The sequence below is a fragment of the Chanos chanos genome, chromosome 12 (assembly GCF_902362185.1).
Source record: "Chanos chanos chromosome 12, fChaCha1.1, whole genome shotgun sequence".
Taxonomy (NCBI): domain Eukaryota; kingdom Metazoa; phylum Chordata; class Actinopteri; order Gonorynchiformes; family Chanidae; genus Chanos; species Chanos chanos.
This window is the reverse complement of record NC_044506.1, coordinates 17,068,863-17,096,459: the sequence shown is the minus strand read 5'-3', so window position 1 is coordinate 17,096,459 and position 27,597 is coordinate 17,068,863. Positions and strand designations below refer to the sequence as shown.

General features: G+C 42.5%; 5 protein-coding genes across 5 annotated transcripts; 4 read left to right on the top strand and 1 right to left on the bottom strand.

The window, feature by feature from the left end:
• The first annotated feature begins 5,969 nt into the window (after positions 1 to 5,969).
• On the top strand, positions 5,970 to 9,311 carry LOC115824977 (elongation factor 1-alpha). Its single transcript, XM_030788692.1, has 8 exons — positions 5,970 to 6,037; positions 6,672 to 6,831; positions 7,151 to 7,330; positions 7,441 to 7,737; positions 7,957 to 8,107; positions 8,201 to 8,457; positions 8,562 to 8,796; positions 8,896 to 9,311. The coding sequence occupies exons 2-8, from the start codon at positions 6,688 to 6,690 to the stop codon at positions 9,018 to 9,020; spliced, it is 1,389 nt and encodes a 462-aa protein (XP_030644552.1). The 5' UTR covers positions 5,970 to 6,037; positions 6,672 to 6,687; the 3' UTR covers positions 9,021 to 9,311.
• A 293-nt stretch (positions 9,312 to 9,604) lies between these two features.
• Positions 9,605 to 12,970, top strand: eef1a1l2 (eukaryotic translation elongation factor 1 alpha 1, like 2). Its single transcript, XM_030788877.1, has 8 exons — positions 9,605 to 9,647; positions 10,232 to 10,387; positions 10,829 to 11,008; positions 11,116 to 11,412; positions 11,521 to 11,671; positions 11,771 to 12,027; positions 12,160 to 12,394; positions 12,650 to 12,970. Exons 2-8 carry the CDS (start codon positions 10,244 to 10,246, stop codon positions 12,772 to 12,774), a joined length of 1,389 nt encoding a protein of 462 aa, XP_030644737.1. The 5' UTR covers positions 9,605 to 9,647; positions 10,232 to 10,243; the 3' UTR covers positions 12,775 to 12,970.
• A 1,737-nt stretch (positions 12,971 to 14,707) lies between these two features.
• Positions 14,708 to 17,289, top strand: LOC115824786 (cyclic GMP-AMP synthase). Its single transcript, XM_030788538.1, has 6 exons — positions 14,708 to 14,990; positions 15,204 to 15,460; positions 15,810 to 16,035; positions 16,178 to 16,456; positions 16,558 to 16,657; positions 16,770 to 17,289. Exons 1-6 carry the CDS (start codon positions 14,708 to 14,710, stop codon positions 17,287 to 17,289), a joined length of 1,665 nt encoding a protein of 554 aa, XP_030644398.1.
• Positions 17,290 to 19,108: 1,819 nt separating this feature from the next.
• rpl11 (ribosomal protein L11) lies at positions 19,109 to 21,118 on the top strand. Its single transcript, XM_030788701.1, has 5 exons — positions 19,109 to 19,286; positions 19,452 to 19,558; positions 20,331 to 20,462; positions 20,791 to 20,901; positions 21,034 to 21,118. Exons 1-5 carry the CDS (start codon positions 19,124 to 19,126, stop codon positions 21,061 to 21,063), a joined length of 543 nt encoding a protein of 180 aa, XP_030644561.1. The 5' UTR covers positions 19,109 to 19,123; the 3' UTR covers positions 21,064 to 21,118.
• Positions 21,119 to 23,606: 2,488 nt separating this feature from the next.
• klhl43 (kelch-like family member 43) lies at positions 23,607 to 26,485 on the bottom strand. Its single transcript, XM_030789442.1, has 5 exons — positions 26,074 to 26,485; positions 25,401 to 25,747; positions 24,825 to 25,124; positions 24,557 to 24,732; positions 23,607 to 24,366 (listed from the first exon to the last, which is right to left on the bottom strand). The coding sequence occupies exons 1-5, from the start codon at positions 26,483 to 26,485 to the stop codon at positions 23,607 to 23,609; spliced, it is 1,995 nt and encodes a 664-aa protein (XP_030645302.1).
• Between the last annotated feature and the right edge of the window lie 1,112 nt (positions 26,486 to 27,597).

Genomic DNA, 27,597 nt, shown 5'->3' with positions numbered 1-27,597 from the left:
CGCTGCTATGCCTGATGCACTTGTACCAGCATGACACCCACTGCTATGACACCAGCATGTCAGTGTCACAGCTTTGTCAAAAATGGTCTGCCACCCAAATGATATCTGGACTGAGAGGGACCACGTGGTCCGAAACTGACCGTGATAACTGGAGTAATTGTGCATGGCAACAGATGGGCTACAGTCTGCAACAGCACACATAAATGGTATACCTACAAGGTTGGTATACGTCATTAAGTGGCCAGTGAGTGGAGGTCCAAGGTAGGTGTTTCTAATAAAATGGACTGTGAGTTCATATGTTGGTGTCTCTGGAACAAAATGTTTTTATAGCTTTTATAATACTTGCAGTACCTCATTATTTTTATCTTATTCTACAGTCACAAGGGAGTTTTTAATGTTCCTTAATATTGACCTGGATATATGTGACATAATAATGAAAAATCTCTCTTTACAGTATTCCTACAGATATATAGACATACATTATATACATGTGTGTGTGTGTGTGTGTGTGTGTGTATATATATATATATATATATATATATATATATATATATACTCAATCAAACCACACTATGTCAGGGAAATTTTTAAATGTGTGCACTTTTTCATTAGTATTGGTATTAGTATTATTTTTAGTAATAGCATTTTTATTATTATTTTTAAGATCTTTGTCATCTTAACCATCTTCCTGTTCTTTAATACCTTTTTCAGGACATATTCTATTGGTGGCTGCATTACGACATTATGCACCATACTTGAAATGTATATAATCTCTTATAATCTCTTTGATTGAAAAAAAGTTTTTCAGAGCTGAGCAAGAAACTTAATATAATTACATGCATGCAGTAGAGGTAGTTGAGGAGTTATGCGAGTTATATTTTATTTTATTTAAAGTAAAATGAAAGGGCATTTATTTTAGGAGGATTCATGTTTGGTATTGTTGTATTTTAAATCATGTATAAGAAGTCTATGTAAATGAAAACTACAGTTTCTGGAAAACCTTCTACATGGTTTCTGATGTACTACTTTGATAGAGTGAAAGCTTGTATGTAGGAGTAAGAGAACTTGTAAATTTGTCAAATTATGGTTTACAAGCAGGGATCCAGTTCAACTTTTACAATGTTTAAACCAGACATTTTTCAGGCTGTTTTTGTTGTTGTTGTTAATTGTGCCCAAAGGTATCACAGACCACATGAACTGAAAATAAAACCCAACCACAATCTAAGGTGACATTATATTCTTGTTTGTCATTCACTGATAAAGTAATAACCGCTTATCCCTGTGATCCCTGTGAGTCTTTAGTAAACAGCAACTGTAAATGGTTTGACTAAGTAAGGCTTTAATGGGTTTTTTTCTCTACTTTATGACTAAACACAGGTGTAACAAGGCATAGTTTTAGGGCAATACACTTTAGCAGTGATTCATCAGTTATGAAATATGTGGTCAAGCTACAATTTACAAAAGATGTGATGAGAAAAACGAGCAGACCCTTTGATGTATAAGGAAATTTTTGCTGAATGAATGTGAACGACAACTCAGGATGAGCTGAGAGATTGATCATAGGGTGTAGTAAAAAGTGCGCTAGACTTTCAGCCATATGGGTGGACTCCTGTTGAGGGACAATTCAGAATTCTCTTTGATCATAATGATGCAGTCACTAGGGACACTCGTTTGCCACAGTCAACTGATACGGCAGTGGACATTATTGCTAACCAATCTGTTCCTGTTTTATCCTGTATAAGTTACGTAAAGTATTTTTATCGGGCATTTAATGGGCTAGACATTTGCCTGGTGTTCTCGCTTCATTTCTCATCTCAGTGACTTCAATAAGCCAGAAGAGGGCACTTGAGAGCCTCGCTCCGCGACGACAACTAGACTGAACGAACGTTGAAAATACACAAACGTGATCCTCGAGTATTTCAATTTTTATATCAGCATCAAATTCAGTGGTGCCCCGATGCAGTATCAGTGTATGTGTTGCTACTCTCTTAACTGAATGATTCTAAGCGCACGTTTCTAAAAGTGCGTCACAGCGCATACGCACGTAACCCGGATGTACATGGTTGTCGGGCACGCATGTATCTGGTCACACCACGAGAGTTTGCCAGTGTCGCGTTTTTACCGCAGCGTTCACATGTTCGGCTTTCATTTTGCACAGCCCTCCAAATAATAAAATATATAAATACAGAGTCAAGATTGGCCTTGATATTTTATTCTTCACGTTACATCCTGTCAGAAATATTATACATATTTGTCCTTTTCCAGTCATTGACGTATCCATGATTAAACTGGTTACGTGAGTGTAACGGCCTGACCCAAGGTTTATCATTGTTGTCATAGTTTTGTGCTAATATTTTAAAGGGTCTGGAAACAAAATGTTTCATGTGCATTTACGAAAATATGATCGACTTAATCCAGCATAACCTTAGAAATAAATGTGTTTTAGGGTGAAAGACAGATTTCTAGATAATGTTTAACTCACAAATACAGAATTACTAACCAATGTGTAAAATGCATTACCTGTATTTCTCATAAAGCGTTCGTTATAAACAGAGGTAGAACGTTTTACCTTTCATTTATTTTCATTTTGCACTGTTTGTTTTCCACTTTCTAAAGAGGATACAGTTTCTGGGAGGCAGTTTCCTAGGCATTTGGTATACATCTGCATTAACAGCAAGTTTACATTAAGCGCACTAATGCGTTTTTTCCAGTCTATTCCATGTTTTACATTTCATGAAAACAGAAACAGAAGTTTAATTGGTTTTATTGGGTTTTTTTGTTTGTTTGTTTGTTTCAGATTTAGTTTTACCATTATTTTACATTATATTGCCTGTATTTCATTTCATGTCACCCAAACCTTGGCCCTGAATAGAGTTTGAATGTGAGAAACTCCTTCTGACACCTTAGCCTTAGTCATTTGCATTCTCATCCAATACACTAGACAGACCTGTCTCTTGGAGGTCTTTGCGCTATGCGACTCTGACTGTCTCCGCCCCAACAAGTGCCACCGTATCAATGTGTATGGAATTAACATCATTTGCAAGCGCCACCTCCTGTGGTTCCAGCTGTGTCTTAGAGGGGGAAGGGAAAGGTTTGAAATGCAAAGTGTCAGTGTTACCTGAAGCTGATCTTTGGTGGATCACGCCCTCAAACCGTTTTATTGAACTTACACTGTTTTTTTTTCCCAACCTACACGCTCTATTCTGTAAAATCCAATTTATAAAAATTCTACGTACAAGAGGGGTTTTTTTTGCTTTATGGTACAATGTAATATAGTGTTCACTCATGTACACATGTAAAATATCTTGGCTTTTATCTATAGCAGTTTAGCACAACACAAAGCCACATGTACAATGGTATTCTGCTATTTTAATTTCACAGATATGAATTGTGAGATTCAGAAACAAGGAGAGATTTGCAAATTCAAACACAGAGGCCTTGTGTTTATTCATAGCAGGCTGACAGAGAAATGTAGACCACAGGCCTCTTTCTACAATGACTCAACACTGAAACAGTGCCAAAGTTTGCTGCTGATCCACACTTGGGAGGGGCATACTGTCATTGCCCCTCCCAATCTCCTTGATAATATTTGAAATTTTTTAAGTCTGGTTGAAGTACAGAAACAAAGAAAAAAAAGTTTAAAAGGATACTAAACTGAAGTTCTTCTATTTATGAATGACTCAGGTACACTAAGAAATGCTAATGAATCTCTGCATACAAACATGTGGTTGAATGGAAATGCAGAGTAACATGATCGACGGCAATTTCCTCTGTGTTAGTGGATGTGAGTGTGGTAAACCGTCTGTTTCTGAGTTTGTGTGTGAGAAAGAGAGGGGGGGGGGGGGGATAGTGTCAGCACACAGCATAATTTGGACATAAGCCAACTGCTGCTCTCCACCACTGTGGCTCATACTTATCGCACTGACTCAAACAACTGCCCTTTGCCAACCTCACTCTCCTACTCTCTTCATCCAGGCCAACCGTCCTACATTTCATTTATTCTTCCTTTAAACTCATGGAGAATGTCAAATGGGCTTTCTCATAAGAAGCTTGTGTGTAGTTTAATTAATTGAATAAAAAACAAATTAAACCTCTTCAAAAACTAAAACTATCCTGTTTCGTTAGTATTAATTCCTGTTCACTGTTTACAAGATAAGCTGAGAACAGTGACAAACACACTTTCTTCCATATACAAAACAGATACTCCTCCCCCTGCTGGTAGAGACTACATTCCTCAAGTTGCTTGTCATGGGCTACGTATACCATATCCAAGACCCTGTGGAAGTTGAAATTGGTCGAGTACATATAGTGTGGGTACTTAAAATTTGGAGTATCTGTAGACATGTTTGGCCTGTAGGATTCAGCTGATTCTATGGATTGCTATCTTTTGCTGCTAGATCGGTAAATAAACTGAGTAAACACAATGGAATATCAGCAAAGCTCGTTTGACGGGATGTGTGACACGTTATTCTTTTAGGACGGAAAGATTATATTAGATTCAAACAGGCCATGTCTTGTAACCCTGCTCTCCCTCCTGAATTAAACCTCCCTGGAAAAAACGGTAACCAACAAATTATTACAGCATCGGGAATGAGATTGCTAAATATATTCCCGTAAATCAAAATATTACGTTTTACAATGTCATTTTAAAAAATGTGCTCAACCACATTCATGCACACAATTTTACATGTAATACTCTAACCTCTTGTCATCTATTGCTTTGGGGAGCACTTGAGCATGTGCTACTTTCAGGCAGTCACAGTATCTGAAAATGCCTCTCTCTCTCTCTCTCTCTCTCTCTCTCTCTCTCTCTCTCTCTCTCTCTCTTGCCTACCACACTCCAAGCACTTGACTGAAAGCAGCAGCTGCTGACTGAGCATCTGCTACCTGAACTGTAAGAAGAAGAGAAAGCAATCTGAGGTATACAGTGATACCAGGAAACATTACAGTGATGGAGACCCTGTGTCTGACCTTGACCCACTGATGGGTCTCATCAAAAACATTCCCAGGCCAAAAACATTGACTTACAACTATTTGAACTCAGGGGAATATGCCATAGTTATGTGGTCACTTCTTCAAATCTGCGGGGATTATACCTGCCTAAGCAATCATAGTTATTCACCCTTCTCTGTCCAACAAATCTTGTTTGAATCTGAATGTTAGACCTGGCGAGTTGAGTAATTGAAATGACAATGAAACAATGGGCGTTATACTGAGTAGCCCAGTATCGGGAAACCGTTCTTATGTAAATGTATGATTATGAATACAATGCTATGCTGACTGGTGTCGGCAGAATCTGATAGCACTGATGAAATCCCTTTGGGGAACAGTTATTTTGACCCGAAGTCTTGAGTAAGAACAACGAACTGCTACTTCTGGTCGTTTTCATTTCGCACAATAATTTAATATTTCGTTGACACGTATATAAAATTGCTTACAGGGAAAACCTGAAAGTATCGTTTACTTGACTTAAAGACTTAATGTCGAGTTACTCAGATGAGTCCGGAGCCCGTTCATGTCCCATGGCTAAGAATCCCAGTATCGTCTGAGCACACTCAACTCATTGTTCGAATCACAGCACAAGCTTCGTGAAAGAATTAAGCTGTAAGAACTGTTATACTCTAAAATAATAACTGGCCAGCAATGGTGCAAAGACTCAGTCTAACGTTTTTTTGTGACCATTTCATTTTTTCTTCACGATAAACTGAACAGGCTCTTGGATAATTGGATTATTTTGATCATCACTTTCAAAATCACAAAACAGTTTCTGTGTGCTTAGCATTTCTAATTGAATCTACCTTTTGTGATGCACAGATCTGTGAAACACACACGATGACGTATTTTCAACAAGGCGGGGATATTTTTACAGAATTGTGTGTGATTTGCGGGTCGTTTGGGGAGGGAGAAAGGAAGCAGGGGGTTGCAACCCAGACTGGCCGCCTCCCCGTGTATAAATTGACCAACCGAAGCATTTTTCTTCCTCTTTCTGTTACCTGGCTAAGGGGAGCAGCTGCTTTGGAGTTAACACTTAACCCCGGTAAGTTAAATAGTTATGTTCAAATGTAGGCCTTGATTGCTTTTCCGTCCAATTTAGTGATGCTGAATATTTTTTTAGCTATGAATGTGTTTTATTATTTGATTTTTCCAGCGATGTTGCGTCGTACTTGTTGAAATGTTTGATTTTTTTTTGGTACCTTTTAAAAATGGGGATTAGCTGTTTTGAATGTTAAATGGAATGGTAACTTATTCGGAGTATCCTTTTTTTAAAACATCAAGTTGAACTTTGAGTATGGAGTTTTGAATCTTTTGTGAATGGGAGCTCATGGGCCGGGGAAAAAAGAACAAAGACATGCAAGCGAGTAGGCCTGTAAAAAGACACCCAGATTCAAACCTCGATTAACTGCCTACAGATAGATGTAAGCCTCAGGATAAATTACACTCGAACATTTGGTATTTTACTGTAACTCTAAACGACGTGGCCTTTACGAAACACGTGTTACATTTTGGCTCGTGGCCGACTTAAGACCAGGCCGGTTCGTGCGTGGCCATTTTCTTGGTCTTGTGAAAGGCATGGCGGCTTCTGTCATCATCTGACATGGCGACCGTTCGTGTCTTTACAGTGTTTCATTATGGTGAAATCATCTAAACATATGCCCTCCCCATTTTAACAGAACCTTACACGAAATCATGGGCAAGGAAAAGACACACATTAACATCGTGGTCATCGGCCACGTCGACTCCGGAAAGTCCACTACCACCGGTCATTTGATCTACAAATGTGGCGGTATCGACAAGAGAACCATCGAGAAGTTCGAGAAGGAAGCTGCCGAGGTAAGTTTCTTGGGAAAATTCGGCTAATTATGGGGACTAAGTGCTTGAAATATAAAGTTCAAGTCGCTGGTCGTTGGAACAAAGATGGCGGTTCAAACACGCGTTCCACAGTACAAGCCGGCAGGGTGTGGGAGTAGGCGGAGCCTGCGAGACACGCGTGACGATGAAGTTTTGTAATGGCGTCGTATATTTTATTCATAGTTTCAGACTTTATTGTGTATTTAGGTTTTTTTATTTTTTTATTTTTTGCCTTTCATAGTTTAATTTGAAAATGATTTGATTTCAATTAAGTAAACTGAAACGGTTATCCCTGATGTAGATGGGCAAGGGTTCCTTCAAGTATGCCTGGGTGTTGGACAAACTGAAGGCCGAGCGTGAGCGTGGTATCACCATCGATATCGCCCTCTGGAAATTCGAGACCACCAAATACTACGTCACCATCATTGATGCCCCTGGACACAGAGACTTCATCAAGAACATGATCACTGGTACATCTCAGGTTAGTCTTGAGCCATTTGGTCCAAGTCACCAAACAGTCATGTTAATTTGCTTGACTCATAATACAGTGGGTGGATAGAGGCGGGAGCTGACGCATGTGTCTGTTCACAGGCTGACTGCGCTGTCCTGATTGTCGCTGGTGGTGTGGGTGAGTTTGAGGCCGGTATCTCCAAGAACGGACAGACCCGTGAGCACGCCCTCCTGGCTTTCACCCTGGGAGTGAAGCAGCTTATTGTTGGAGTCAACAAGATGGACTCCACCGAGCCCCCATACAGCCAGAAGCGTTTTGAGGAAATCACCAAGGAAGTCAGCGCCTACATCAAGAAGATTGGTTACAACCCCGCTGCTGTTGCCTTTGTGCCCATTTCTGGCTGGAACGGCGACAACATGCTGGAGGCCAGCGAAAAGGTGAGCCTCTAGCCACACAGACTTTTGATGGCTCTTGGTTCATAGTAGTTTTAGTACAGTCCTCTGATCAGGAATGGTACAGGATTATACAGTGCATACAGGATGTAATGCCTGTATGCTGTAGTTGACTTACTCCCTGAATCTTAGTATTGTGAACTTATCTGATTCCCCTGCTGAACAAAGTCATTGCAATTCTCTGATTTTGTTTGTATCATACAGATGCCCTGGTTCAAGGGATGGAAGATTGAGCGCAAGGATGGCAACGCCAGCGGCACCACTCTCCTGGAGGCTCTGGATGCCATCATCCCCCCTCAGCGCCCCACAGACAAACCCCTCCGTCTGCCCCTGCAGGACGTCTACAAAATTGGAGGTGTGTAGCATATGGTTGACCTTTCTCCTCCTTCATATCTTGACCTTGTCTTGCTGAGTCACTATAACGAAACATGGACTGTCTCTTGACCAGGTATTGGAACCGTACCCGTGGGTCGTGTCGAGACTGGTATCCTGAAGCCTGGTATGGTGGTGACCTTCGCCCCTGCTAACGTGACCACTGAGGTGAAGTCCGTGGAGATGCACCACGAATCTCTCCCCGAGGCTCTGCCCGGTGACAACGTTGGCTTCAACGTGAAGAACGTGTCTGTCAAGGACATCCGTCGTGGCAACGTGGCTGGAGACAGCAAGAGCGACCCCCCACAGGAGGCTGGCAGCTTCGATGCCCAGGTCTGGCTCGTTGTGTTTGGTCTCTTTGCTATTAGAGGGTGGGCCTGTTATCCTATGTCATTTTCTCTGCGTTACTCATGTATATGCTTCTTTTGTGCATGCAGGTCATCATCCTGAACCACCCTGGTCAGATCTCTCAGGGTTACGCCCCTGTGCTGGACTGCCACACTGCTCACATTGCCTGCAAGTTCGCTGAGCTCAAGGAGAAGATCGACCGTCGTTCTGGTAAGAAGCTTGAGGACAACCCCAAGAACCTGAAGTCTGGAGATGCCGCCATTGTTCAGATGATTCCCGGCAAGCCCATGTGTGTGGAGAGCTTCGCTGAGTACCCTCCCCTTGGTGAGTTTACTTACCTGCTCTTGAGGGCAAACATGAAATGTCATCCTTTTCTTCAGCCAAAGTGTTAACATGACTTTTTTTTTTCCCTCCACCTTGCAGGTCGCTTTGCTGTGCGTGACATGAGGCAGACCGTTGCTGTTGGTGTCATCAAGAAGGTTGAGAAGAAGGTTGGTGGTGCTGGCAAGGTCACAAAGTCTGCACAGAAGGCTGCCAAGGGAAAGTGAATTTCTCTCCAACTAGCTGACGCTGCGGTTGTGGGGTATTCGTCCCTTCATCCCGGAGTTTTTCTAAACCTGGGCACTCTACTTAAGGACTGGCTCATGCTGATTAAAACCCATCGGAAAAATTTTCGCAGGAAAGGAAACCAACTTGGAAAAAGTCTCGTGGCTTCAATAATTGACTGAGTGCCTCTTTCAGTTGTTAAAATTTATTTGAAATGGCTTAGAACTACCTTTATGCCACAGTTAAATTGGAAAAGAAGCTGCTGATTTAATAAAGATCAACAAAAAATGACATTACCTTGCCTTCTTGTGTTATTGGGGTTGGGTGGGTCTCGGACTGGGCAACTGCTTTTTATATAACTTGTTGGTGTCTTGCAGCTGTCTAAATGCTTGTCACAATGTCTGCTGCTGTGGTGTGATACTGTGCCCACTTGATGTATTTTGGCCAATCACCACTGTGTTGGTTTCGTTGCAACCTTGCAACCAATGGTACTGAGCATTCCAACAGCATTGGCACCAAGTGGACCGGTCCTCCCGCCCCCCTCGGAGCCGGTATAAAATGAGATGGTGGGCATGACTCGTTCCTTTTCTCCGGTCTGCCTGGGGGTAATTTGGAAGACGGTGTGACTGGTAAGTTCCGAAATAACGCGACCGTTATTTAGTTCTTGCTGGGGATAATTATTTTGGAGCTGCAATCTGAAAGTGTGGACTTTATATTCTTCTGAAATGAACGTTCGCAATAGAAAATCTAATGCCAGTTTGAGTCAGTTCTAGTTTCCTTTCTTACCTGAATTCATAAAATTGGAAAAGATAGCTTACTTAAAATTAATCGGGACTCGACTATGTTCATAAACCAAATGGGGGACAAAGTACTGGATTCGGAAGATGACACATGTCAGAAGGCGCATGATAGAAAAGTTCACTGCGTCAAGCTTGAGCACCGCACGACCGCCCTCTGTCATTGAGGGCATGAAATGTACTGGAAACTTATTGGTAGATCTGAACAACATGGCTGTTCCGTGATTTTTAGTCGCAACATGGAGGAGGGGAGGGGAGATCGGAGACTGACTCATGCCTCTGGCACATGCTTACAGAATGATTTGTTGTGGCTTTTAATGGAAAATGCCAGTCAAATTAAGTTCTGCCTGTCTAAGACAGGTTTGTCCTTACTGAATTATACTGAACACAAATATTTGGTGCTCGTATTTCAACAGCAAAGTGTCATCATGGGCAAGGAAAAGATACACATTAACATCGTGGTCATTGGCCATGTCGACTCTGGCAAGTCCACAACCACTGGACATCTAATCTACAAATGCGGAGGAATTGATAAGAGAACCATCGAAAAATTTGAGAAGGAGGCTGCCGAGGTAAGTTCCAAGAGACCAGTGGAACAAGTACTAAAAATCCCTTCTAACCCAAGTTATAACGTCATAGGAATGCACCCCCTCCTGGGCGTGGCTTCATAACTCGATGAGTAAAGTGTGTGACAGACCCGGGATTTGAGCGGCACCTACTGTCAGACAGCGTGAGCTTCACGCAAAATATGAAATGTTCCATTCACTTGTTCTGTAAATGAGCGTGGATTCTTATTGAACTTCGCCCTGAAACGAGATAATTAACCCGATAATTACGATTGATAAGCAAGACAGATGAAATCTGTACAGAAACGGTGTTTTTACAGTCGTTTTCTTCCTTTTCAAACGATCCACCCCAAAATAGAGATGCTGTATATTTGATTTGTCCTTTATCAGGTATCTTTGTGCTCCTCACTTAAAGTAGAAAATAATACATTTCTATTTCTAATAAAGATGGGCAAGGGATCCTTCAAGTATGCCTGGGTGTTAGACAAGCTGAAGGCCGAGCGCGAGCGTGGTATCACCATCGACATCTCCCTCTGGAAATTCGAGACCGCCAAGTATTACATCACCATCATTGATGCCCCCGGACACAGAGACTTCATTAAGAACATGATTACTGGTACATCTCAGGTTAGTCTTGAAGCACTTGTTTTTCTGATTTCTTAAATCAAGATCATTTGTGCTTGATGCATAAATCTTAAATGAATGTACGTCAACCTGGGCACTCCCCTCTCCAGGCGGACTGCGCTGTCCTAATCGTCGCTGCCGGTGTGGGTGAGTTTGAGGCCGGTATCTCCAAGAACGGACAGACCCGTGAGCACGCTCTTCTCGCCTACACCTTGGGAGTGAAGCAGCTTATTGTTGGAGTCAACAAAATGGACTCCACCGAGCCCCCATACAGCCAGAAGCGTTTTGAGGAAATCACCAAGGAAGTCAGCGCCTACATCAAGAAGATTGGTTACAACCCCGCCACTGTTGCCTTTGTGCCCATTTCCGGTTGGCATGGTGACAACATGCTGGAGCCCAGCACAAATGTGAGTTTCTAAATGCAAACAAGGTTTGCTATTTTCTTTGGTATGTCCCCATGTCACCATGAGCTGTTTTAACGGACTCATCCACGCTCATCTGTACCCTTGTTGCAGATGACCTGGTTCAAGGGATGGAAAATTGACCGCAAGGAAGGTGGTGCCACCGGTGTGACCCTACTGGAAGCCCTGGACTCCATCATGCCACCCACCCGCCCCACAGACAAACCCCTCCGACTGCCTCTGCAAGACGTCTACAAAATTGGAGGTAAAGACTTCCCTTCAAGTTTTTGCATTGCTACACATAGCTCAGACTGTTGAGCTGATTTCAACTTTGAGATGTGTCCCCCGCACGTTTCATCGGCAGGTATTGGAACTGTTCCCGTGGGTCGTGTGGAGACCGGAACCCTTAAGGCTGGTATGGTGGTGACCTTTGCCCCCGTGAACGTGACCACTGAGGTGAAGTCCGTGGAGATGCACCACGAGTCGCTGGCAGAGGCTCTGCCTGGTGACAACGTTGGCTTCAACGTGAAGAACGTGTCTGTCAAGGACATCCGTCGTGGCAACGTGGCTGGAGACAGCAAGAACGACCCCCCACAGGAGGCCGGCAACTTCACCGCTCAGGCATGTCAAAACTACTAATTTAATTCATTTAACCACGTCCACCACAGACGGTATTTCTTTTTACGGAATTTCACAGTGACTTTCCAGCCAATTCAGTGTTATGCTGATATATTTATGTGCTTTCTCTGTCAGGTCATCATCCTGAACCACCCTGGTCAGATCTCTCAGGGTTACGCCCCTGTGCTGGACTGCCACACCGCTCACATTGCCTGCAAGTTCTCTGAGCTCAAGGAGAAGATCGACCGTCGTTCTGGTAAGAAGCTTGAGGACAACCCCAAGAGTCTGAAGTCTGGAGATGCCGCCATTATCCTCATGATCCCTGGCAAGCCCATGTGTGTGGAGAGCTTCTCACAGTACCCACCACTGGGTAAGTAACAAAAATCTGAGTACTGCTGTATGGGTAAAACAGTTAATGATGAATGCCAAACTTTATGGCACAAGATATTTATTGTGTCTGTTGACAAACGAATTGTAAAAACTGAAAATCTTCGTAATGTACCTCATTCTGGTGGTGATTGGTGCACACTTTTAAAAATGAGGGGATCAGATATGACCATTGCCACAAACGGAGGCTCTCTGTCTCTGTTGTAACGTTCCCTCTCCCTCTGCTGCTCTGTTTCAGGGCGCTTTGCTGTGCGTGACATGAGGCAGACGGTTGCCGTCGGCGTCATTAAGGCGGTTGAGAAGAAGGCCGCCTCTGGTGGCAAGGTGACCAAGTCTGCTCAGAAAGCTGCCAAAGCTAAATGAATCCTTGCATCCGCATCTGACCCCCAAAACAGCACGTCAGTGACCCCCCCTCCTGCAATGACACAGAACCTCAGCTCTCTTCTAAAGGACTGGCTAATGCTGATAAAAACCCATCGCAAAAGTTTCCGCAGGAAAGGGGAAACGTGGCATTTTTGAAACGCTTTAGGGGGAAATTGATTGCAAAAATAATAATAATAATAAAAAAATTGTCAAACACAGAAAACGTGCCGTTTCTTTTCGTGTTCTTCTCCTATGTTTTTGAGGAGAAATTCTTGGAATAAAAGTGTCATTTAATGTCATTCTTTTAGAGAGCTGGATAACAGAGCTCTGAGAGAGAAATTCTATCTGTACTTTATAATTGGTAAGGTCTTGGATTATTTAAGAAGAAAGTTACTTAAATCCCTGGGAAAGAAGAACACTAACTCTCCAGCACAGCACTAAGACTGATGACTGCCCCAGGTATATGTGACAAGAAATGTTAGTTAAAATACAACTTCATTCACCTCACAAGCAAGTTTCTTTGTGCTTTAATATAAAGGTCGAAGATCAGCTCCATTTTAAAACCTTTGAAATGGAAGCCAACTCGAGCAGGGCCATAAACACATGCATGTAATCATATATTTACCTCATTTCAACTTTAGAACAATGAACAACTTTAAATCTTCTTGAGGTTACAGAAGAAGAGACACAAAACGTAGAAAAACGGTCATCACTAAGAGTTGAAAAATTAGAATACGCTTTTCAGCGGGTCTAATACTTTGTCCACTGAGTTACACTGATGAGATACTGAATATTTAACCCAAGTTACATTGTTTGGGACACCTTGAGTAAAAGGTCAGATTAATATTGTTTAAGTGAATCTGAGCACAACTTATCGTATCCAATGGCAGCACTAATACGTTTTATTAAGCTTACCAGCGTTGGTATTGAGGAGATGTGCCTGTCCTCTCCATGTATTTGTTACTTGTTGAGGAAATAATGTACATTACAACAAGATTGAACATGTTTAGGTTAAAATTGATTGTGGTTTCCTTTCAGTTGAATAGAAAATGAAAATTGAAACTTGCTTTACTCCTGAGGGATTAGGCTTGACATTAATTTTTGCTTCAGTACTTTCAGTAATTTGGCTTTCATACTTTTCATACTCTTAGCATGAGGTGGTTAGTCAACAGATTTATCAAAACATAATAGTTCTGTCAGTTCAAAGATTTCCCTCATTGCTCCATAGAGGAATGGGTCAATAGCATAACATGTGGTTTACAGCTTCAAGAAACTTGTCATAAAACCCTGGCAAACTGTGGTTGGGAAATCGAAACTGGAATAAAGATGACAGAGTAGGCGGGTCATATAAGAGAAGTCAAAACTCAAAGACAGTGACTCTCTATACATTGCTTCTTCTTCTACAGGACACAAAGTAAGTAAAGAGCACTTAAAATACGACTCATTATTATTCAGAGGCACAACTATTGCAAGACTTAAAATTCTATTATATATTACTGTGAAACAGGGAACATGTTCTAAAGGCTTTTTTTTTTCATTGTACTTTGCCTGGAGCTAGTGTTGCAAAAGAAACCATTTCACACTCTGGGGGGGCTGTTGTCAGTGGTTAATCAGTCTTATGGTGTGGGGGAAAAAACTGTCCTGGAGCCTGCTTGCTCTCTTCCGAATGCTTCAGAAGCGTTTTCCGGACGGGAGCAGAGTCAGCTGTTTGAAGACTGTGACTGTGGTGACTGTGGTCCTTTAATATGTTGTGGGCCTTCTTTTTACACTGCTGGGTGAAAAGGTCCTGCATTTATCGTTTTGAATCAAAAGCACCATTAGTTGTTGTCATGTACTGTTTCTACATTAGGATTAGACAAACAGTTTCATACTTTGGTTCTATGTTGTCCGTCTCTTTCTTTCTCTATTTCTATAAGCAGAACAGTCAAAAAACATGAAGAGGAGCCCAGCGCTGCAGAAAGCAGAAGTTGTTGGTGTGATGGACGCTGACTCTCCCAGATCTAAACCAAGGAAACGGGCAGTACTGGAGAGACACCAGGCAGGAGACAGCCCTGACAGACTGGAAAAGAGCCCGTTCAAAGAGCTGATCGAGAATAAGACACGGGTGGTGGCCACCCCTAAAAAGAAAGTTCTGATTGATGAACCCGTAGCTGACGTGGTAAGGGAAAAGAAGAATCCTGTCAGTCCAGCTTTAACTCCAGCAAAGCATGTGGCAGGTGAGGCTGAGCAGTGTGTGATGTGTTTATTGCCTATCTCCCTTTCAAATAGGCAATATATAATTGCTTAGATGTCACTGAGGGACAGACAGTCTCTGCAGTAATCAGCGGTGTAGTATATGTTTTCAATCCACTTAAATGGGACAGCAGTTGTGTAAATGTGTTTCAGCCACTCTGCTAAAAACATTCTGTGCTGGTCTTCACATGCATAAGGGAATGGAGCTGTGCCCAATTTAGGGTCCGTGCATGAAGCTTTGGAATTGGATCCACCCATTTCCCAGGAGCTTTCCAAGCTGATCAAACAACGGGCCAAAGATCTGCGGCTTCGCCAGACAGACAAGTCGCGGTCCGGGGCACTGGTCTCTCACCTCAAGGACAGCCTCATCGAATTTTTGAAAAACAACACAGATCAGCCCTACTTCACTGATATCACACCACTTTGCTGTGGAAGTTCCTATGAGATGGTGAAGGTAGAACATGTGTACAGAATGTGTATAAGTGAGAATAAAAGCAAATGAATAAGTATCATCTTAAGTTTGGACAAATAATGTAGTATTCAGAGAAAAATTTATGTACCTATATGCATCATGTCTTTCAAAAATATCAAATCCATGCTTTTGTAATATCTTAATTTTTCATTTATTCAAAAACAGTTTTTGGAGAAAAGTCATAAGTATTGGTATACTCTAATTATGTGCCAAGTCGTTGTCCTTATTTATGATTGGATCAAAAACCTACTTCACTGAAGTTTTCCTGGAGATTTTCTTACATGTAAGTTAACCACATACTTGGTCCATGAATGTATCTTCTCATCAACAGATTAACAGCCCCAATGAGTTTGACATAATACTGGGACTTAAGACACCACGACTTGTCATAACGGAACTGGAGGATTACCATGGGTTGTTCTACAACTTAACCCTGTCCCGACGCACGCGTGGTGACATACGTGCGTTCCTCTTGGAAGATGATCTTACGGTTTCGGCCACAAAAATCATTGGGGAGATGCGTCGTCTTATCCGAAAATTTATCCGCACCTATAAAGGTCTGTTATCATCATAGTTAGATAAAATATATATATATATATATATAAAATCATCAATAGTCCTGTAAATTTTCATATAAGTATACATATTCACATAGTTGTTTTATTTTCTCTGCTTCTTGACCCACTGGTCTTTTCCCAGTACCTGGTGGTAAAGGTAATTGGGTAATGACCAGGAAACGACTGACCTCACCTGCAGTGACCCTTGAGATACTTATGCCCGATGCTAAGGATGACGAAATAATATCAGTTGATATCGTACCTGCATTGCAGGCAGAACAGGGCTGGCCTCAAGCTGCACGTGCTGGGCCAAATGTGGATGACTGGCTTGGGAAGAACATCCGTCACAAATTCACTAGCCAGTTTATATATTTTGTGGCAAAGAGACCAAAAGGACGAAATCTCAGTGATGATGTAAAGGGTAAGCTCACAGTGCCATGCAGAATTGTTTTTCCTTTTACCAAGTACAACATTAAATCTCTTAAAAAGACATACTTGTAAGTGTTGAATGTGTCTTTACAGAGAGCTGGAGAATTTCCTTTTCTCACATTGAGAAACAAATGATGTTTGATCACGGGAACAGGAAAACATGCTGTCAGGGTAGTGCTACCAAATGCTGTCGGTAAGAACTGTGATAACATAAATCAAACCTTGCAGAAATCAAACTATGTTACCCAAGAGTCTTTGATTCCTAAAACGATTGTGTCTTTTCTCTACCCGCTGTCCCCCGTCAGCAAACTGTGTCTGCGGCTTCTGAAGTATCTGATAGAGGGCTTGAAGCAACGCTATCCTTCTGAGCTGCAGCATCTCACCTCCTACCATGGGAAAACTTCCTTTTTCCACACCCTTTCTCACAGATTCCAGGACACGTTCTGGAATCCCGGCCAGCTCCCGACCTGTTTCATGACGCTTCTCGGAGACTTTGAGCGCTATGCTCAAAACGGCCTGCTCCCGCACTTCTTCGTCCAGCGTCACAATTTCTTTTCGCCGCAACACTTTCCCAAACGGTCGCTCACGTTTCTCACCAAAGCGTTACACGAACAGAGGACACTGGGCTTACCCCTTTTCCACATTCAAAGGCCTGAACTACCATTACAGGGTTGCCCCGCCAGTCACATTGATGAAGTCGGTCCTTTGGCAGAGGACAACAACGCTTGCGGAAGGACGCGTGATGAACTGACCTATGTTTTTTGGGTTTTGGCATTCATTGTTCTGGCTGTTGGAGTGATATATGCATTGCTCTTCAAGAACTGAGACTGATCATTCAAACAAAGTTTTACTTTCATTTCACTATCTAGAAGTAATGCATGGTAAAGACAAATATCCACTAAATTCAGATCTAGAAGTTTGTTGTCTAATGTATGGTATTTTATATTTAATTCTCACAATAATGATTCAATAAGGAGAATCAATCCAGCTGATGGAAGAGGAAAAACATTCTGGCTTTTTCCCCCCCAGATATTCATGTTGCTCTGTTCATATTCTTCATCTTTTCAAAAATATCTTTCATCACATACAGCATGTACATACAGGGACATAATGTATTTCATATCTACATATTACAATGATCAAGAGTAAGTTGAAAGTTTCAAGATGACTAAAAAATAAAATAAAGGTAAAACCTGTTCTGTGTCCATAAATCAAAAAGTGACCCCTTTTGCCTTTAATTTTTAGTTTTGTTAATACTTTTTGCGTAAAACAAACAAACAAATAAATAAAAATAAATTCAGAGACCTTAAATAATTCGTACATGTTGAATCATCTTTTTCCACAGAAATATCCCTGTTAAACTGGTAAATCTGGCCACCAGTTCAGGTTTATGCTTCACTCTGTGAAGTCTGAACATAGATTATCACTATTTCAAGTGCCTGGCCTGAAACCATCAAGACAAGCTTCTGACATGAACTCTAACAGTTTGTCTCATGTGAACGAGCGAAAGACCCCAAGTTCTAAGCTGCTCCTCTGGTTCTACTGATTGCTGAGATCTTGTTTACTCGAGTAGAAGTCACTTGTAACTTCTCAGCCTGAAGTTAACGCTGTAATGCAATACTCAAATAAACTATGAATAATGAGGACATATATTTCAGTCTAGACTAATCATAACTTGTTAAAACTGCTGAATATACATATTACAATAAATAGATAAAAGCGGCTGATTTTAGAACTTTACCCAATGATAACAATTAAACGTAATCAGAACGCCTAATTAAAATCATGGGAACCTTATGCTGAAATCGTTGATGTTTCGTCGGACATTTTGTCACGAACACTTGTGTATATATTCGCTGCGCCGGAAGCGGTTCTCCCTCTTCGAACGATCAAACATGGCGGTGAGTATGATACCGACATTGTAGATGTCAGTGCCTGTTTTAAATCTTTAAACATCGACTAGGTGCCGTGTTGATTTTACTAAAATATGCGTCGAAAGCAGTAGTTTTTAGCATGTCGTGCACAACTATGCCGATATCGGTACATAAAAAGGATGGATTCGATGTATCTCACGAAATTTGGTAGATAGCTTACCAGTGTGTGCTAGTCGGCCAAATCATCAAGGTATGAAAAATGTTTTGTAATGTTTATGCGTTGTCGTGTTCTGGTTTTAGACCGGCCAGTTTTGAATGGTTATTATGTGTCACAATTTAAATCGTTTCAACACAGTTCAATGCATTGGCATTAGAAATAACAGTCCAGGGTATGCCCGGGCATGTCCAGCTGACTAGCTCGGATATGGCAGTGTGCTTCCCTCGTACCTAATATCATTATTGGAAAGCAGCGATACCCAGCTATGAATCTTTAAGGGAAAATTCATTATCACGGACAAGGTGATAAAAGTTTCTTGCACATAAATGGGTCCTTAGCGCTTGTCAATAAAGTGGCCCGAGAAGTCATAGGCTTTGTGTTGGTGAAACTCAAAGTGGTTACTCTAAACTTTTGAATCATTGCCATGTATTTTTGCCTCGACTGTACCCGTATTGAAAAGTTTGTTTCAATTAAGTGGTAAAAACATACTGCTCAAAATCTGTCTTGCAGTAGAAGCGGATGATTTTGTATGGAGGTACGAATGTGTAATGTTGGTGTGTATGAAAAAATGCGTTTGCAGGACCAGGGAGAGAAGAAGGAGAATCCCATGAGGGAGCTGCGCATCCGCAAGCTGTGCCTGAACATCTGTGTTGGTGAAAGTGGTGACAGACTGACCCGTGCCGCCAAGGTGCTGGAGCAGCTCACAGGCCAGACTCCTGTCTTCTCTAAGGGTATGGCTCCTCATTTCTCTTAGACCAAGCACATGTATTTATGACTGAGTGGAGCATTGAGAGAGCTGTATTTACCTTAGGAGTAGAAGCTAGGGTGAATGAATGAATGGAAATATGGAGGGTAGTAATTAATGTAGTTATCTTTTATCTTTTCCCTGTCCACAGCCCGCTACACTGTGCGATCTTTTGGCATCCGTAGGAATGAAAAGATTGCAGTCCACTGCACCGTCCGTGGTGCCAAGGCTGAGGAAATCCTGGAGAAGGGTTTGAAGGTGAGGTTTGGGTGTAGATTCATACGTCAGCGCACTGTGTACAGATGAGGGGTGAGATTCTTCTCTAGAGCTGGAGATGCTCAGTGTTTTGAGGTGGTTTGTTTAATGAAGAAGACTCATTACCGTACCGATACTCCATCTCACGGAGTAGTATTTCATTCACATTTTTAAAACTTTGTTGATGTTCGTACACTTTTGGTATTAGTGCAGCTGGTTTTGAAAATATCCCACGGTCCTGATCTTAAATGCAGTCCTGTGTGGGGTCCAAATTAAACTGATTAAAAGGCAGTAATGCCACTGTTTTGTATACCTCTGAAGTGTTGTCAGTGCAGAAATGAGAGCCGTCCAAATCAGTGTTGATTTAAACGCCCACTTATGGATACCTGTCACTTGAGTGGTACAGCTAATGGCAGTGTATTCTATAATAACATCAGTTAATCAGTGATGCTCGCCCCGTCTTAAGCTTAAACGATATGTTTTGGATACATAAGTATGGCAGGAAGACTTTGAGAGATTTTTAGTTCTGCCGATGACATTTGCTGGAATTTGGTGTGTGGGAAACCAGCATGAGGTCTGTATAGTATCAGAGGCTATGAATGGGAAATGCTAACCTTTTGTTTGCTTTTTCTAATATATGGCAGTGTGTTTCCTTGTGATTTGTGGAAATCTGGACTCCGTTCTCCTTGGGTAGCTCTTTTTGGCCCAGATTGCGTGTGCTCAGATTTTATGGAGCAGTTTAAATTTTAAAGAATTCCTTTTTTCGTTGGCTCAGGTGCGTGAGTACGAGTTGAGGAAAAACAATTTCTCAGACACCGGGAACTTTGGCTTTGGTATCCAGGAGCACATTGATCTGGGTATCAAGTATGACCCTAGCATTGGGATCTACGGTTTGGACTTCTACGTGGTGAGTTTTTGTTTTTTGTTTGTTTTTTTTTAAACATATAGGCTGCACTGTGCCGTTTGCATTTCTCATGGTTTGAATAATATGTCTGGAATTATCTGATGCACCCCAAAAACTGAATGGTCCCAAACGTCAAATTGAGCATATTTTGCTATCATTTAAAATATTAATAGTTAGATGAGGAGGAAAAACATCAGCTTTTAGATGCAACTGATTTGTTTTGCTTGTCATCTAAGCCTTGCTTTTGTCTCAAACTGCCTCTCTCTCTCTCTCTCTCTCTCTCTCTCTCTCTCTCTCTCTCTCTCTCTCTCTCTCTCTCTCTCTCTCTCAGGTTCTGGGCAGGCCCGGGTTCAGCATTGCTGATAAGAAGAGGAAGAAGGGCCGCATCGGCTTCAAGCACCGCATCCGCAAAGAAGAGGCCATGCGCTGGTTCCAACAGAAGGTAACGTGACTCTCTCTCTGCGAGCTGGCTCTGTCCGTACAGAGAACAGACGCTCAGAGATCTCGTTGAATTTACCCCTCTGTTGTAGTTAGCGCAAACCAATCTCATAATGTCTTCCTCTCTGTCTTTCAGTACGACGGCATCATCCTTCCCGGGAAGTAAAGGACCACCGTTTTCAATCTTGTTTATATCAAACAAATAAAGGAAAAAAAACAAATGCTTTGTCTCACTTTGGTTATTGGTGGAAATAAGGATTTTACCTCTAATGTTAAGAGGAATGCCCACTTCTAAGACATCAGAAAATGTTATGGATGCCAACCATCAGCACTTACCCAGAGAATTTTTAAACATTTAATGCCAAATGTGTTATCAGCCATCGTAAATATTATGTCATCTTGTCACTCGCTCTCAGGGGAGACGGCACCACACAACATTAGCACACAAAAGATTACATGATGTTTCCATATAGACCAGGGGTCTCAAACTCCGGTCCTGGAGGGCCAGGGTCCTGCTGTTTTTCTTGTAGACCAAATAGAATCTCTGATTGGCTGAAGAGTGTCCACACCTGTTTTCAAGGTGAAAATCAACAGGTAACTAAGAGGTGAAAACAAAAATCAGCAGGACCCCTGCCCTCCAGGACCGGAGTTTGACACCCCTGATGTAGACCAACAAACAGTGTTTTGACTATTATTTCTGAATGTGGTCAAAGGACTAGTGCCAAGTCTCATATCAGTGAGCAGTCTTGACTGTTGGAACAGGCATGTGAGTTCCAGCAACTTGGCATTTAGAGCGAGAGCTATTGTGAAGTTTCCACATGCATCAAACTCAAACTTGGAAAATGATTTCAAGAATATTTGTGGGTACTGTTACAAATGTAAGACTTTTACTGAACACTAGAAAGGTGATAATAAATATAACTGCTATGGTATGTATTCAGATATACTATATTTTATATAGAAACAACAAATGTGCTGAAGTAGAAACAATATGAATCAGTGCCTGAAGATTAGTTCAGGACTTTTTCTAAAATAAATCCCTGCAAAACTAAACATTAAGTATAGGGAACAGGTCAACACCGTTCTCCCAAACTGAGAGTCCTTTCATTTACTGTTTGTCATCAGGTTTTAAAATGTATACGCATGTTTTGAATTTGTGTTGTAGATTTAAACAACTCAAAAACGAGTTCAAATGAACCCGCTAGGGCAATCACTTGTATTTTGAACATTGAAACTACATTTGAGACTATATTTCAAGACCCCCCTCCCAAAAAAAGCTGAGAAGTGGGTTTTTTTTTTATTAGGTTGGCTTTATTCGGCGAAATCCCAGAGACACACGGCACCATTTTAACACCACGAGACACAAAAGCATCCACGTAGACATTGATCTTTTCTAGTCACCCTCTGTGTGTACCCACAAAGATTGCCTCTGTCCTCTGAAGCTTTTGACTAAGCCACTTTATCCAAAGGGAATCATCTGATTGTTGTTAAGTTAGCCTCATTAATGACCAAATTTCACATTCATGTTTTGTCCTCTTCCAAATGCAAAGCTTTTCCCTCTCATGGGATTTTCACTGGTTCACTCATGAAGTTTACAAAATTTATCATCAACCAAGAAAAGAGCTTGGCTGAGGGTGACATTACCACAGACACAGGTGAGCAAGGTTGAGAGTCATAGCAACTGCAGCGACTCTGTCATAGAAATGTGTCTGTGTGTATTACCTCAGAGGGTGTACCTGAGAACATCTAAAAATAAACAGCTACATTTTAGGACCATCTAGAACACCATTTACATTTCGCTGATCAGTTAGGTTCTCAGCCCTGTATTAGTTGCTAAGTGTAGTCAATCCCTCATTAACCTGATCTGGGCTTGATAATCCAGTATCTTTGCTAAACGGACGAAAGACCATTCTACACCTCCAACAAAGACAAATGTCTGGTAAGTTCTGATAAAGGATGAAATATCTCTCGAAACATTTGTATGACTTCACATTGGTTATAGTCTTGCCTGCTTGTGTTTGTTGGGGCGTTGGTTATCCACTGAATACAGCTTTCTCAACGCCTTGTTTCATATAAAAACTTCTTTTTTTTTTTTTTTTTAGTTTAAATAAATCTAAAACTATTTTTTCTCACTTCTCTCTTTAGTTATTGAGCTAAACTACTTTGATAAATATCCCTTGATTAAATAAAACATCTATATAGAATAAATAACGATTTGATTGCTAATTGTTCAATCTAATCTATATAGAACTTTTTTTTAGGACTGGGTTTTCCAAGGTGATATTTGCCAAAAGGTTGAATGGCTCAGTTTCTAAAATTCATTCACTCCAATATTTATGCACATACATTCAAAGTCATACACTCACAACACGCATAGTGTTTTCTCATTTACTCATAAGTTTCTCCCAGAAATTTCTCTCATATCCAGCTCATAATGAAAGAGGACTTTCATAGTCATTTTCACATTATTTAAAGTGGGCCCTAAATTGTTAGATGAAACTCTCCTTGTACCTGGTTTCAGGATGATGACATTCTGAGAGTTGAACAACAACAGCAGAAATAATCACACTCCTGCTCTTCTATTTTTCCTCTTCACTTTCACACTTTTCAACTCCTAACCTCGCTTAGCTCTCCATCTCTCCTGTCTTCCATCTTTATCTCGTTCTCCTATCCCTTCTTTCCCACACTCTCTTTTTTTTTTACACTCTTCTATGCAGTGTTGGCCTTGGGGACCACGCTGCTCTGCTCCTCTTGGGAGGGGGTGTTACGGTGCTTTCGGGAAGTGTGACGAGGAGGCAGGGCCAGGGCACAGCAGGACACACCCACGGTAGGTTCGGGCAGGTCCTCCACAGTAGACCAGCTGTCAGTGGCCGGATTGTAGCGCTGCACAGCAGCCTTGTATCGTTTCTCTGCCTCATTCCAGCCTCCCAGCAGGTACAGCTGTTCACCCAGTGAGGACAGGCCGGCCGTGCTCACTCCCAAAGGCAGTGGTGCGGCTCTGCTCCATTCTCCGCTCTCTGGGGAATACACCTCCATGGACAGCACGTCTACTCGTTCACCACCTGGACCCAGCTGGCTCCCGCCCACCACGTACACCTTACCTCCCAGGGTGGCTGCACAGTGCCAGCCACGGGGAGTCTCCAGCGGGGCCTGCTCACTCCAGGTGTCGCTCTCCACGTTGTAGCAGGCGACCGAACGCGAGTACGCGCAGTTAATGTAGCCGCCCGTCACCAGGATATCACCAGAGGGCAGCACAGCACTGGCATGGCAACAGCGTGGCACCTCCATCGGCGTGCGGAGTTGCCAGCTGTTAGAAGACGGCAGATAGCTTTCAGTAGTCGCCAACAGGCCCTCTGTGTTACGGCCACCGATGGCATACAAGCGCCCCCCAGTGGCCACCAGGCTGAAGTGGGTGCGGCGCTGGCGCATGCTGCTCAGGTGCAGCCAGGTGTTGAAGCGAGGATCATATCTGAGGAGCAGAGCACAAACACGTGAACTATAAGCAAAGTGATGGGATTTTTAATCAGCCAGAATTGGTCGATAGTTTTTTTTGACCAAGTATTTTTTTTTTAATGGGTATTCACTATGTACTTTCTCCTAGCTGTGGTCTCCTTAAGTTCCTAACATTTTCTGAGTGAACTTAGCTCTGTGTGCAGTACCTGCTGAGGGTGCTGACAGCATGCTTAGCTTGGTTGCGGGCATCGTTCTGATCTTCTCCTCCAGCCACATACAAGAAACCATCCATCACTGCCACACACTGGTTGAAGCTCTTGGCAGGCAGCTGGGTCAAGTGGCGCCAAGAGGCCGCGCCCTCACGGGGATCTCTCCAGAAAACCTTCAGTCAATAACAGCCAGATCAAATTAGATCAGACCAAAAGGCAGATCAAATTGTACTGTAATTTTCATTACTGTTAGCTGAACACACACCTCGCGACTCAGGGCACGCTCAGTTAGAGAAGGACGGCCTCCAATGGTCAGCAATGTGGTCTGACTGCCTCGGACCTTTGTGCGGCGGGACTGCAGATTGTTCTGCTGGTGTGGCAGCAGATGGTAGTTCATAGCATCCACCAGCAGGCGGTGACACTGAGGGTCCAACATCATCCGGGGCACAGGCTGCACTTGGCTGACCAGCTCGCTGGCAGGGATGGTCTCGAAGCGCACATGGGACAGGAGCTCAGCAGCATGTTCCTGCCTCTTTGGGTCAAAGTCCAGCCATTTCATGGCCACCTAGAGAAAAACGCAGTTATGTTACAATTCATTCTCAGCTCACTTATCGCTATAAATAGAGTTTCTTCTGCACTGTCTTTCCTTACCATGTCTATTTCTACGTACAAAATATTTTTGGACCAATATCTGTTCATAGCTTGGGTCAGTCTATATAGAGTAAGTGGACCTCGTGAGAAGTCGTGTTTGAGTCTGTCCAGCTCCATGCCTTATTGGGAGTAGATTCTGCTCATTATCTTAGCAGATGAACTGAGGAAGAGGGCTTAGACATTGTCTCACCTGAAAAGTGGAGACTTCTGAAGGTAAGATAAGGGAGTCCTCCTGCAGGAAGGAGACGATCTGCTCCAGGGTGAGCTGGGTGAACTGGGGTGTCTCTGAGAATTGGGCAAAATTCTCCAGCACAAAACGACGTGCAGCATCACGAACAGGCATCAGGCTATAGGCTGCAGCAATGTTCCATATATACACACAGGTCTGCACATTCATTTCAGCCATTAAGAAATCCATGCACATTTGCAGCAGGTGTGGGATCTGCAAGGCGCTGGCTGCTGATACAGTGCAGCCAATGGTATACAGGGACATGTGCACACGCCCAAGGTACGCAAAGGTGATCACGTTGGCCAAACCTGAGGGGGAAAAATGATTGTTATTCTTGCAATTCAGCTTGGTTTTGGGAATTTTCCCATGAATTTGGCACATGAAACAGTTGAATTATATCTGTGTATCTTCTATAATCAAGTCTGACAGGTTTATCTATTCATTCCTTACTCATGTAGGAACATTTTTCCGGAATGGGATGTACAAAAATGATGAACATTTGGGAATGCTGCCAGCCTATGGGCTGGCATTGTCATAAGACTACAGGGAAACATGGAACAACTCTAACTCTTGACTGTAACTGACTAATGTACAACATCCTGCTCAAAGAGAAGAATCCTCTGGAGCTTCTTACCCAGGGGTGAGATTGATGGTATCTCTAGACGCTTCAGACCGGGGTCCTTGGCCAGGATCTCTCGGAGGTACTGGCTGACTGAAGACATAACCAGCTTGTGGACGTCAAAGGCCTTGTTTTTGCAGGCCAGCTCCATGTCAGTAAGGAACCGCTCCTGGCGCATACGGCTCAGCTCCTCCAGGAGGGCGGAGCCATGCAGTGGGCGTGTCAGCTCACTGCCCAGACCCAGACCCCTCTCACCAGGCCGGATGATGGGCGGCGGCAGGGGCAGACCATTCAGCCGGTTTAGCTGCTCAATGTTGAGTGGCATCTCCAGCTTTTTCACGCCCTCTGAAACCACCACCTCATTTTCTACCTGTGCGGCTTCCACTTCTGCCTTCCTTTGACGAGTAGCTTTCTTTTTGGGGGCCATACTGGTGTCTAGTCTTGTTTAGCTTTAACTGTAAATTTTTCAGTTCACAGACTTATATTTATTATTGCTGACTAAAGACGTCACTGAACACGTTTGGTATGTCGATTTTTTTTTTTTAAGTATTTATTTTGTATTTATGCTGATTTGCACTGACAGACTCACTAACCTGCCAGCACACTGATACTCCCTAAGATGAACTCTCCCTGACAAGTGACCTAAGCAAAACTGACAGACAAGATGACGGACTATGGGCTCTTTACACTTACAGTGAAAAACAATGAGACAGCGTGACAGATGGCTGGGGATAGATTATTGGGGAGGTGTGTGGTATCAGTGCGCAGCACCTGTGAAGAGAAAATGATATGAAATGATGTCATTACATTCACAGGCACTCATAGACTCCTACTGACGACATATGTGTGGTTATAACTGATCTTGCTTATGGTCAGGGGCTGGAGTTAGGTGACGGAGGACAGATGATTGACAGGTGCATGTGTCCTGGGGGTTTCCTGACTCACATTGACAGAGTCAGGGTTAAAGCATACACCAATCCAGCAGTAAGGCAGTAATAAATATATTAAACTTTCACAGAGTGAAACAGCGACAGATGTTTTTCCCCTTAGTGAAGCATTTTTTTTTTTTGCTGTTGTAAATGGCATTATAAGTACAGAGGAACATACGAGGATATGCTCATATATTTAGAAGCTCTATGTATGGTGACCCTTAAATTAGTAACCTTCTGCACTGGAGACCATAAAATATATGAGGACTTATACATAAATATCCAACCATCTGTTCGCATCCAACAGCTGGGTATCTTTTTAACCTCTGCTAAATCTGCAATATGATCACTCATGTAAATCACTGATTTCTTGTAAATGGAGGTCAAAGTACATGATGAAATCTGAATCACTGACTAAAGTCTGTAACAGATTTTTCAGTGTCTACTGTAATGTAAGGAAAAATTTAATCACTCGAAAACAAACTCTCTGACAACCTTCAGTGTTCATTAAAAGCAAAACACTGTATACGCAGAGGGGCAGAGTCAGTGTGTTACACACAGGTGGACCCAAGTCACTCTCTATAAATACCCTAGAGCCATAGCCTGGTGG